The sequence below is a fragment of the Pseudonaja textilis genome, chromosome 3 (genome assembly GCF_049901715.1).
Source record: "Pseudonaja textilis isolate UNSWEBS1 chromosome 3, rPseTex1.2, whole genome shotgun sequence".
In the NCBI taxonomy this organism is placed as follows: domain Eukaryota; kingdom Metazoa; phylum Chordata; class Lepidosauria; order Squamata; family Elapidae; genus Pseudonaja; species Pseudonaja textilis.
In genome coordinates, this window is record NC_141992.1 from 58586675 (window position 1) to 58599585 (window position 12911).

The 12911-nt window shown below is 34.7% G+C and overlaps 1 protein-coding gene across 1 annotated transcript in view; it reads right to left on the reverse strand.

Annotated features, from left to right (window-relative positions):
* TRABD2B (TraB domain containing 2B) overlaps positions 1 to 12911 on the reverse strand; it is a 234857-nt gene that overhangs the window by 59275 nt on the left and 162671 nt on the right. The window contains exon 3 of the mRNA XM_087928677.1: positions 10019 to 10165. Coding sequence (XP_087784803.1) covers positions 10019 to 10165 — 147 coding nt within the window. The remainder of the gene's footprint in view (positions 1 to 10018; positions 10166 to 12911) is intronic.

The following is a 12911-nucleotide window of genomic DNA, read 5'->3' on the forward strand; positions in this document are numbered from 1 at the left end:
ATACAGACTGACAAAGTTTTGGAACACAATACCCCGGATATCACAATTGTGGAGAGAAAAAAGTGTGGATCATCAACATTGCCATACCTGGTGACAGCAGAATCGTCGAGAAACAGCTTGAAAAAAATCACCAGATATCAGGACTTGAGAATTGAACTGCAGAGACTCTGACATAAACCAGTGCAGGTGGTTCCAGTGGTAATCGGCACAGCGGGTGCTGTGCCTAAAGACCTAGGCAAGCACTTGAAAACAATTGGTGCTGACAAGATCACCATTGGTCAACTGCAGAAGGCCACCTTACTGGGATCTGCTTGCATAATCTGCCGATACATCACGCAGTCCTAAACACTTGGGAAGTGTTCGACTAATGATTTGTGATACAAAACCTAGCATAGTTATCTCGTTTGCTGTGTATACTGTCATTTTTGTGTATAATAAATAATAATAATAATAATAATAATAATAATAATAATAATAATAATAATAATAATAATAATAATAATATACATGCAACACTAAGTGGAGCAGGGGACAGGGCAACGAGAGTAAAGGGCAACACACACACACACACACACACATAATACTTATAGTTGAAAAAGTGGCAACATCTATTTGTGTCAGATATTGGTAGCTAAGAGTATATTTGTCATTGCAGATGTGTTGTCATTTATCTAAAGAAAACGATAGTAGTAATAGCAGAAAAGGGTTTTAATGTTTGTTTGCAAAAACACAATACAAAGTGGAAGGAAGGGAGGGAGGGAGGGAGGGAACAGCTTTTGATTTGTTAAAAGATAATTGGACTGACACTGCATTATATATTTGGCTTGGGCTTAATGTGCTACGTATTGTTCTGTAACTAACACATGATACCTAAATTCAGAAGAGAGAGAGAGAGAGAGAGAGAGAGAGAGAGAGAGAATACATTGGTGAATAGATCAAATATACCATATTCTGTCCATAAGCTATTACCTAATGGACTGTCATTTACTTTTGCAAAAGTTTCAGAAAACTTACAGCAAATGTTGGATTCAGGGAGATTATCATTTTCAGCTGAACTGGATATTACATTATCTGTTTCTCCCTAAGTGCACATTATGCACAATACAGCACTTTCTTGGCATTGCCAAGTTTTTAAAAAGTATGAAAGTTCTGTAGTTTGCGCCACGGTATCTGAAGAGTACATACATCCACTCTCAAATGTAATTGTCTCTTTTAAGGAGTGATACAATAAATATAATTGGGTTTTAACTGAGTCAACAAACTATTTTTTGGGGGGGGGTTAACCGAGTCAACAACTTTTTTTTTGTTTTTTGCTGGCACTGGCAACGAACAGAATAACAGTATTTTCTTAGGGTATTTCTAGAGACCAGCTATTATGTAGCTAAAGGATTCTAATTTCATACTTGAACAAGGTGGGATTCAAACAGTCTGCTCTGCCTTTTAATGTAATGAGGACTGAATGATACCTTTACAGTCCTTCCAGATAGCCATCTGAATATGTTCTTCCTTGCCACTAAGTACCTTGCCAATTTGGGTTTAATTCTTGACCAGTAACTAAGCTCCTCTCCAGTTAAAAACAACATATTTTGCAACCAGAAGCTCCCAGCTGTAGCAGGAAGGGAGTCAAGACCAAGTCAAGACCAGATAATGGTGCTTAGTTATAACGATGGCTATTTGCACTAGGGTCTGATTTCACAGGAATTGATTTTTTACATAGATATCCACTTTCTATGTTAATTATAATGTAATATACTGTTTACCATACTAGAGTTTACCAAAGTAGAGTTGAACTACTTCTCAACATTAATAAAATAATATTTATCCAGCACTGAAAAACAGACATTCTTCAAAAATGTCAAAATTTCAATCAGCCACTATTCAGCATAGAGGTAGCTTTAGTTCAGGTTTTATAAACTATTTGTTTATCTTTTGTGGTGATTCATGCCTTAAAAAAAACCCAGAACATCATAGCAATAATGCTCTAGGTGTCTTTGGATCATTCCTGAGCTTACTTTTGGCTTGTAGCCACTAGAAATGCATTGGTAAAATAGAGTGGTTAAACTTAATAAAGTTTAGCTTAGAAATTAATATGTTCCTGAATTTACAGGTAAGACAATCAATTTACATTTAGCTCGTTTTTCATCTAATGGTTGCATACCTACCTACCCACCTACACATTTATTTATTATAGCCCTAAGACCAGGCTCAAATAAAATATCTAATAACAGAACAGCCCTCTTGCTCCCTCTTTCTCATCTACTATCTATCTTCTACTATTAGATATTAATTTAAATGGAATAAATAAAACAGACAATATTCTATTAGGATAGGATAGGATAGGATAGGATAGGATAGGAAAGGATAGGATAGGATAGGATAGGATAGGATAGGAAGATAGATAATGGACAGACAGACAGACAGACAGACAGACAGAAGTAGACAGATAGATATGGATGACATAGATGTAAATATATGTTAATAGGATATAGCTTAGAGTTTCTATTGAGCCATCAGCACATGAACATAACTGAAGGTGCATTGGAATACCTTTAAAACATCCAAAAATGATTGTCTCACTTATACTCAGGAGCCAGGAATCCTGGTGGCAGAGTGGTTAAGTTGCAGTATAGCCTGGACTGTGATCCTGACAGGGCTCAAAGTTGACTCAGCTTTCCATTCTTCCAAAGTTGATAAAATGAGGACTCATAATGTTTGAGACATCATGCAAATACATTGTAAACTGTTCAGAAAGTGTTGTAATGCTCTACATAAGTCTAAATGCTAATGCTATTGCTATTCACATACCTCATCTATATCCACACAATACATTATTTTGTGATTTGATTAACTATAGCTTAATTTTATGGGTTATACCATAAGAAATACGGTGTCCTGGTTTAATTTTGGGGGGGTGACCAGGATCATAAATCAGTCCGGGCAGGGTCAAGATTTTCTGGGAGTTTTATATTACTTTTGTGGAGGGGGGAAATTTTGGGATTTTATCTGGTTTTCAAAAGCATTCTAGTTTAGAATCCACATTGTAGGTATTTTTCTTTATCTTTTTAAATTTCTTTATTATATCCACATATCACTAATTCCACAAGGACTCAAAGCAGTTTATAGTATATCATTAAAAACCCATAAAAACAAAAAATACTTAAAACTAGTAAAATATAAAAAAAACTATCCATCACGACATCTATCAGCAACAATCATCTTAGGTGTTAAAAGCTCTATGAAAGATCTTTTCCTTCCTGAAGGCCATCACAATATCAGAGCTACACTCCACATTCTCCTGTTTCCCTACCACCTTCATGCATATGGCAGGGAATCAACATTCCAATTCAGAATGAACAAATATCAGTTATGCCTGAAGGAGATAATCCTGAAGATAGGCGGATGCAAAGACACAAAGGCCTTGTAGGTTCAAATCAGCACTTACAGATTAAAATTAGGATTTTGAATTGTACTCAGAATTCTACTGGAAGTCAATGGAGTGTCCGCAAAACCAGTATTATACAATTATATTGGTTCTCAGCTGCCAATAAACAGGCTGCCACATTCTAATGCAATATGATCTTCAAAGTGTATTGTAATAGTCAACCGTAGAAGTTATGAGGACATCTGTCATTATTGAATCAGATATCTTATTTCAAAAAGGCCACAATTGGTGTACTATCTGAAACAGTAAAAAGTTCTTGTACCCATGGTCTTCTATTGCCTACCGAAAGTAGAACTTTCAAAACAAGTTTAAACTTCAAGAAGAGAAACCTATGATTTTTGAAGACTTGTGAGTATTTAAATCTATGCAAAAGTTCAAGTCTCAGTCTTGGTCTTCTCAATTCTTGCTATCGTTCACAAAAAGTTCCTGAAATTCTAATCGCTGAAAATATTTATTCAATTTAGTAGATTAGCTCATATAATCTTGATCACAGAAAAGATGAAGACTTAAGAGGATATTCTATCACTAAGCATTATACTTTACAAGAAAATAAAAATATAATAAAAAGAATTCATTTCAAGAACATTCTCTTCCAACTTTTGACTTTTGTTATTACTGTATTGTTACAGTATATATTTGGACATTGTTGCTGAAAGACATTTACAAAAGAAAGAGGAAATATGGGAAATGACTGAAGTGGCAAGAAAGCACTTATAGTAAATAAATACCATAAACAAACTAAACAAGAATACAGAGTTTGGAGCCTTTGTTTTTTTTACTACAACTGTTTCCTTACCACTTCACTGTTTTACTGTAAGTGTCTTTCAAACAAGAATTTGAAAAATCTTAATATAGTTGGTTTGCAAAAACTAAAATGACAATTTTCTACAGTAAGGTGAAAAATTTCAACAGTGAATAACATCCCAGAGCAAGATTATTCTATGCTTCTATTAATGTTAATATAGCCCCCAAAAAGTAAAAGTTAAGAGTACGGGTTATACAACATTAAGATTTACAAACCAAGAACCTTTTGGAAACATATCTCTGTCTCCTATCTCTAAGTCAAGACCTATATTACAGATATTATCTCAAGACGTAGGTTATTTTATTCACTGCTTACTCAATACAGCATTTGTATAAAAAAGACACAGTATTTTATTAACAGATCTGTTTATTAGAATATGGTTCTAATTAAAACTGATCTATTAGAAAAAAGCCAAATATCATTGAAAAGACTTTGAATTTACATAATAAATTTAGCATCACTATTTTTAATATTAGCTAATTATTAAGAATTAGCCTATATACATTATGTTCTTGAATTCTTAATATTCATGAAGCAATGTAATCTGATTGGCATGCTAATGTCTATCTGAATCTATTTCAAAGATTTTGAGGATAATATTTTCAATCAACATGAATTTGTTTGACAGCAGAGAATACTGAAGCTCACCAAATGGAAGAGAATGAATCTACGAAAAAAATTAGACATTATTTTACCAATTCTGTATTCTCCTTTAAGTATATAGTGTGAATTTATATTGTACATTTTCCTTTTTCAGTAATTGGACAAGAGAATTATATTGCCAAATTCAGGCTAAGATTTTCTAATATATATTTATAGGGGTTTATTTATTAATACTGGTAAAATGTACATATTTAACTTTCTATAGATATTTGCTTTATACAACCACAAGCAAAATAGCAATAGCATAGCAGACTTATATTCCACTTCACAGTGCTTTACAGCCATCTGTAAGTAGTATATAGAGTCGGCATATTGCCTCACAATATTTTATCATTTTACCGACCTTGAAAGGATGAAAGACTGAGACAACCTTGAACCAGTGAGGATCGAACTGCTCGAATGAGCAGTGAGTTAACCTGCAATCACAGCATTCTAACCACTTGTACCACCATGCAATACAAAATGGCTTTTGTACTGATGCATTGTGTTCCAGTTTCCAGAATTCATACACACACACAAATAAGTAAAGTTTCCTGAACTGTCATCAGAAAATTAGTATAATGAACATAGGCTAGGTTTAGAGGCTCAGCAATCTTTTTATTTCAGTAGCTTAGGGGACCAAAGTCTTTTTCTGGCTACAACTATTCACAAAGCTTTATTTGGAATAATGGCTTTGTTTCTCTTTAATGACAAAAATTCATACCGACATTGTAGCAATATAAAGTTTTAACCTAACATAATAATATTGGTTTAATACTCTAAACATGAATTATGCAAAGATATATATATTTTAAAAAGCTCATGCCACACAAGTATGTCATTCCTTAAATAAATAACAGTTTTGCTCATCATTCAATATTGTATCTAATGGTCTTGGGCTATATGGTTCATATATTTTTGTAACTAGAACATTCCACAGATTTGGAAACTGTCCAGACATTCAACTATGTTTTTTATACAGTGTTAGACCAGAAGCAAATTGATGGTGCAATTAAGACTTATCAATGGTCCTAAATCTTTAAGGACATATCTGAAAGAAGGATGTTCTGATAACATATTCAAAAGGGATACATAGAAACAAGACTAAAATTTATTGCCGTGGAGCATAAACACAAATGTTCTCCTCTGAGAAAGTCAAAGAAACAAGCAATCTTCTTTTTCCTTAAAGGGACTTAGAGTTGGTATAAATTTACACAGACTGCTGAAAGATTTTGTGCAGATAAGTTTTGGTGCTCTATCACAACATTCAGAATGAGGTGCCCCATAATATGAATCTTTGGATGGGAGCAAACTTTTAAAGAAGTATTACTTTTGTTTGGATATTTCCTGGAGCTCCTCCTCCTCCTCCTCCTCCATGAACTGCATAAATTATTTTGTTAAAAAAGGAATTTACCTTTCTGATTTCCACATCATCATTTACACTATATCACTGTCAAGAAACAGAATACTTTTTGAGTTAGAAGAGATTTGGGTGGCATGAATATTTGTGGAACGATAAAATCAAGGTTAATGTAGGTTTTAAAAATCACCCTGTTAGATATGCTACACTAAGAATATGGAATAGATACAAAGTAAATCTAGTTTGCGCCCAAAACACCTTTGTGTTTCTCAGCACAATAAGCATGTTATATACAAGAAACAATAGAAAAACACAAATGGTTAACATATCATGAGACAATAGAATTCTGTCAAGCGGAATACAACATAAAATCGAGAACAACTGTTGGCAGGGGGATCTAACTGTCAATGGTTTTCCGATTTACAGTTATCAGAAAGAGTGAAAGAAGAGAAAAAGAATTTATGGTATTGATTATTGTATGACTGACTTTGAAACAGGATTGTGTACAAATGATGAACGGATGATTGCTAAAATGCATATGTTAACATGATTGTGTGAATTTATAATAGGAGCCAATCAGAAATTGTAAATCTAACTTCAGAGAAATCTCCCTCAATAGCTAATACTTGTGACAAAAAGAACTAAATGAATATGGATATATATCTGTTTATACTACATTATAATGACTTCAGACAGTGAGGAGTTAGAAGGCTACAAACTTCAATCAGTTTAGAAATGGCACCACAAGCTGAGGCTATACTCTAGAAGCACATATAGTTGATTATGAGATGAAGGCTAACGAAGATGGAAGTTAACATGAGCATTGAAATGCTTATACAAATCAAATCTCAGGAAATGTTAATGGAAACATAAATCTGAACAGGGAACTCTTACTCAAAAGCAAAGGCTATCCACTCAGAGACCAATGAAGGGGAAATCACAACATCTCTGACTTGGTTTTAAACAATGCTAAGTTTTGTATCGCTTTGACAGCTTTGCCAGAAAATGTGCTGCAAATTTATTAGTCAAGCATGTGGCAGAAATGCATATAACAAAGTTAGCTGTTTCCTATTGTGTTTCTCTGACATGCTTCAACTAAATAAACTTTGTCTTGTTCAGCCTTACTGAGATTAAATAAGGATTTAAGTGAGAAAACCATGGAGAGAAATATGTAACACAATCACACACCATCAATACAAGCTTTTGTTTGTTTTGTTTGCTGCTCAAGTTCCCAGTGGAAATTAAAATCAAGATGGTATAATTGATTTTTACAGAAAAACATGTGTTCCCCTCACTTTTAGTAATGGTTATGTGAGATTTCTATTTTACTGTCACAGACAAGTTACTGTTGATTACTATTTTCAGTGAAATGTAAGCTTCCCCTCCTCTAGTTATTTGAAGGATAGCACTCTGTTTATTTTTAAAACCCATTATCAGATATATCTGAGGCTTCCAAATTAATCCAAGTCATTTAAACTGACTGATTTAAGCAGTGTCACAAAAGTCCTTAAAGTGGATGGATCACATTCCATTGTATTACCTTTTGCTGCTGACAGTTACAGATGCATAAGTTGTGCCTACCTGAATCGTTTGCATAGGTGGAAGTTAGAAAACCACAAAAGCATTTCAAAGTTCATTATGACATAGAAGATCTAAGAGAAAGCAATAGATTCCACCCAAAATCATACAACACACAAATTATGAATGAATTATGATGTTTAGAAAATAAACTGGCCTCTTAACTTGTTGCCATAATGCTCATTTACTCTTGGCGTACAAGTCTTTTGTCCTGAGGAGAGGGAGTTATGTTCAATGGCCTTGCAAGCACTTGCAGTTAACTTTCTATTATGCACACATTCCATTCAAAACCCTTTTTAATCCATCATTAGACCAAAACATATAGAACAGAAATTAATCTAGGGGTAATAGTAATAGTGTTTCTCAAGGAAACCAGAGACATGTGAAGAATGTAAGAATTTCCAGGATGCAGAAAAGACAAGCAAAAGAGGAGAGAGCAGAAAGCAAGTCAAGATTGGCAAGGCGATATTAGCTGGTTTGATCCTTTTGCAGATGGGCTCCTTTGAGATGTTTTAGACAAGTTTGGGAGTTGCATTGTAGGGGAAACTAGCATTATGATTATAATAATTTGAGCTATCTAGTATCAAGGAATTCCAAAATGGTTGTTCTGAATAGTTTTGATCAGTGCAACTTACTCCTATGAAAACTATTTTCATGTTATAAGATTTCCTAGATTACGTATTTATGGTTCTTCTAGATCAGGGATGTCAAACTCATGGCGTCACATTGTCATCACATGACACATTGTGACTCTCCTCCCTTTGCTAAACCAAGGGTGGGCATGGCTAGCACGTGATGTATCTGGCTCACATGCCATGAGTTTTATACCCCTATTCTAGATGGAAATGCTTTGACCTACTCCCAATAAGGGCATCAATTTCCCCCCCTAAGATATAATAAATAAGTTTTTGAATTAACCACCTGGTCACACCACTTCCTTTTGTACATTTTTTTTTGCACTGCTGTTTTAATAAGTCTTCAACTGCTATTGTGAAATCTGTTGAAGAGAACATTTGCTTGACTGTTTTACGGAATAGGCCAAAATCAAAACATGCTTGATTTTGATCTTGTGTCATCAAGTCATTATTATCAACCACACAGATTTTTACTAGAAATGCTGGTATTACTTGGGACAACCAAAATCTTGAAGATGTCACTGGGGCAAGTTTGATGTCTTAGAACAATATAAAGGCCTTTTGAGGATTATTCACTACTAATAACATCTCTAAGTTATTGTCCAGTTCTACAATGGTCTTGCCTAAAATGGCAGCAGTGAGGATTGCACATGGGAAGTCCTTCCTAAGACCATGGAGTTTGTAACAACAACTTTATTTGCACGCTTGGATAGACCTGGAAAAGTAACGAGGACTCAGAAGGTAATATTTTCTTATTTCTTATTCTTATAGTTTGAGGGAGAGAAAATGAAACCCAGCATACAGGGGATAGAGATTCATCTATATAACTAATTGTAATTAAATGCAATGAAATCAAAAGCGTAAACTGAGTTTAATTAGCAACTGATTAATAGACAGCATCTTACATGTCACAGAAAAATGGAACGCATCACCCCAATCAGCAAAATCACTGAGAAGAGATGCATCTATAACTGAGAAAAGGACCAGCGTTCAATTAGATAAGAAGAAATGTTTTAAAGAAGATCCATTTTGAGTTCTGACTACCATTAATGTACATGAATAAAAGTCATATTCTGTCTTCAGGAGCTTTTCTTTAATTCCAGGAATAATTTTAACCAACAATGTACTCTGGATCATAGTCAAATACAATGTTTTTCCTTGATTCTTATGCCTGTTTCAAGGATTTAGCTATACTTCCACATATAAACAAATTCTGTATTACTCCACAGATTTATAATCTTAGCTTAGCTTAGTTAAGTTTAGTTTAGTTTAATTTAATTAAATAAGAGTTGGTTCCTTATCTCTCCAGTTCCTTATCTCTCCAGTTCCTTATCTCTCCAGTGATAAATCAAATACTTGTTTTGGGAAATTAGTGGGATAGGGAAATATCAATGGTTGATACCCGTTTTAACTTCTCCACATATCTATTCAAGCCAGATAACAGTACAATGCCGAAGAAATGTGAAACTAAATGTGAAACAGCTGTAACGGTGAGATGCTACAATCATACCTTTTTGGTCTTGCCCAAATGCTAGACAATTGTGAAATCATCGTACCTGTGAAGAATCATGGTTGAATATAACAGCATTTAAGTCACCACAATTGTAATGCTTGATGAGGTCTTCGGTTGTGTAAGGAGCCTGCCAGCTGCCAGCTCGAAGACTTTCATGTTGTAATAATGTTTGATTCAAAGCAAACAGCACCTGAAAAACATTGGAAATACATATATTTAGATGACAATATAAAGTAAAGAATAACTATATGCATAGGTTTCACACATGTTCTAGAACAGCCTTCCCATATCTGACACATTCCAGATATGTTGGACTATATCTTTTATAAATACAATTCAGTATTTTCTTATGGAAATTTTTACTTCTATATACTATGAGTCTACCAATTTGGGGAACACTTCTCTAAGATATCATCTTTATAGCTCAGAATATTTGTTTTTCTACAAAATAAATACTATTTTCAACTCTCAGCTCAGTCTCAGCTTCTAGGAGTGGGAAAACCAATGTACCTCCATATACTGATGCCTTACACCTCTCAGAAATTCTATTTATCAAAGCCAATGATGACAGATACTTTGGAGTAGAATTGTAGGTCAACAACATCTAAAGTGTTGTTGAAAAATTCTTTTAATCCTGTTTAGAAAGTGGCTTCTTATTATGACATTACAAAGAAGTTAACTTGCGCTTACACATGGAGTTTTATTCTTATTTTCATGCAGCAAGCACATCCTCTTACTCCTCATAATAAGCAACTAAGATTGTTTTATGAGGTGAAAATTTTGGGATATGTGAGAGATAGTCTGATATGCTAAGAGCTGCTCTGTAATACAGAAACAAGTATGTGCTCCTAGAAAATGAGATTACAACTGTTTAGAAAGCATTACTTCATATTTAACAGATCAAATTTTGACTGTTACTTATTAAGAGCGTATCATCTATATCTCTTAGTTAATTTAATCCAATTTATTCATCCCTAGATTTTATTTTAGCTAAACAAACTGTAAATTTTTATGAACTTGGTATTTGCGCTTACATGCGCGCGCACACACACACACACATCAAATCAAACACATGCCCTTTACTAAGTAAGCAAATACCCTAATTACTAAAAGTTGTAATATTAATGGGTTGAAGACTAGTTAAATAGACTAGTTAGCTCAGCACACAGGAATAATGCTTATATCTATGCCTGTTTCACTAAAATATGGGGTAACCTCATTAATCCATATAATCCTTGATTTATGACCACAAGTGAGCCCCAAATTTTAGTTGCTAAGTGAGACATTTGTTAAGTGAATTTTTCTCCATTTTACAACATTTCTTGCCACGGTTGTTAAGTGAATCACTGCAGTTGTTAAGTTAGGAACACAATTAAATGAATCTGGCTTTCCCATTGTTTTTGATTGTCACAAAAGGGGATCACTTGATCCCAAGACACTGCAACTGTTATAAATATGAGTCAACTGCCAACTGTCCAAATTTTGATCATGGGGACCACGGGGATGCTGCAGCCATCATAAGTATGAAAAACGGTCATAAGTCACTTTTTTCCAGTGTTGTTGTAAATTTCAACGGTCACTAAATGAATTCAAGGACTACCTGTAATTGGAAAGCTGATGCTGTTGGAATAATGGCAGCAATTTTAAGACAGCTTACTGTCATACCTTATCTTCAGTTCAGTCGGTGGCAGCCCTACCATCAAGAGTGGGATTCAAATTTTTTAATAGCCGGTTCTGTGGGCGTGGCTTAGTTGGTGGGTGTGGCTTGGTGGTCATGTGTCTTGGTGGACATAGCTTGGTGGTCATGTTATTGGCTGGGCATGGTTAACTCAATATCAGTCACATTGAGGCATGCATATCCTTGCCTGGCCTCTCATGACTGTGGGGGATGCTGCAATAATCGTAAGTGTGAAAAATGGTCATAAGTCACTTTTTTCAGTGCCATTGTAACTTTGAATGGTCACTCCACACAAGCAAAGTACCAACAAAGGAGGGAAAAAAATCTCCAGAGAAGTTCCTGAGAATAGGAACTGCCAAGACTGTAATAAGGGTTAACGAAGAGGCAGTTTCTGTAAGCAACACCAGAATATTTCCTTCCTGCCTTCCTTACAGGATTAGGCCAATAATTTCTTCTAACAACTAGTTCTCCGAACTGCTTAGAATGTTAACAACCGGTTCTAGCGAATAGGTGCGAACTGGTAGAATCCCACCTCTGCCTACCATATGAGCCATGTTTGGGAGTGGCATTGTTGATTGAGGTCCTCTCCTCTAAAGCCAATCTGCTTTCTTGGAGTGGAATGCAAGATAATTCCCAGGAGGTCAGTCTGGAAATTTTAATTTGAGCCACATTGCTAAAGGAATTTAAAAGAGTAAAATGAACAACTCTGAGCGGTTATTTTTGTAAGTAACAAATTTACAGCCAGTAACAGTTATATAAAATTTTAGACCTAGACAACCTAGAACTACAGTGCCTTCGGTCCGATCTAAGTATAGTACATAAAGTTATCTACCGCAATGTCCTACCTGTCAATGAATACTTAAGCTTCAACCACAACAATACAAGAGCACACAATAGATACAAACTCAAGGTAAACCGCACCAAACTTGATTGCCGGAAATACGACTACAGCAACATAGTGGTCAATGTCTGGAATACTCTATCTGACTCTGTGGTTTCTTCTCCAAACTCCAAAAACTAACCTTAGACTGTCTACTATTGACCTCACTCCTTTCCTAAGAGGTCTGTAGGGGGCGTGCATAAGCGCACCAACGTGCCTACTGTCCCTGTCCTATTGTTTCTTTTTTTTCTTATTCGTATTCATTTTATATATTCATAACTATGTTTATACTTATACCTGTTATCTAATACTTGCTTAACAAACAAATAAACAAATAAATAAATATAACAGTTCATTTAATGAACTATTGAAATTACA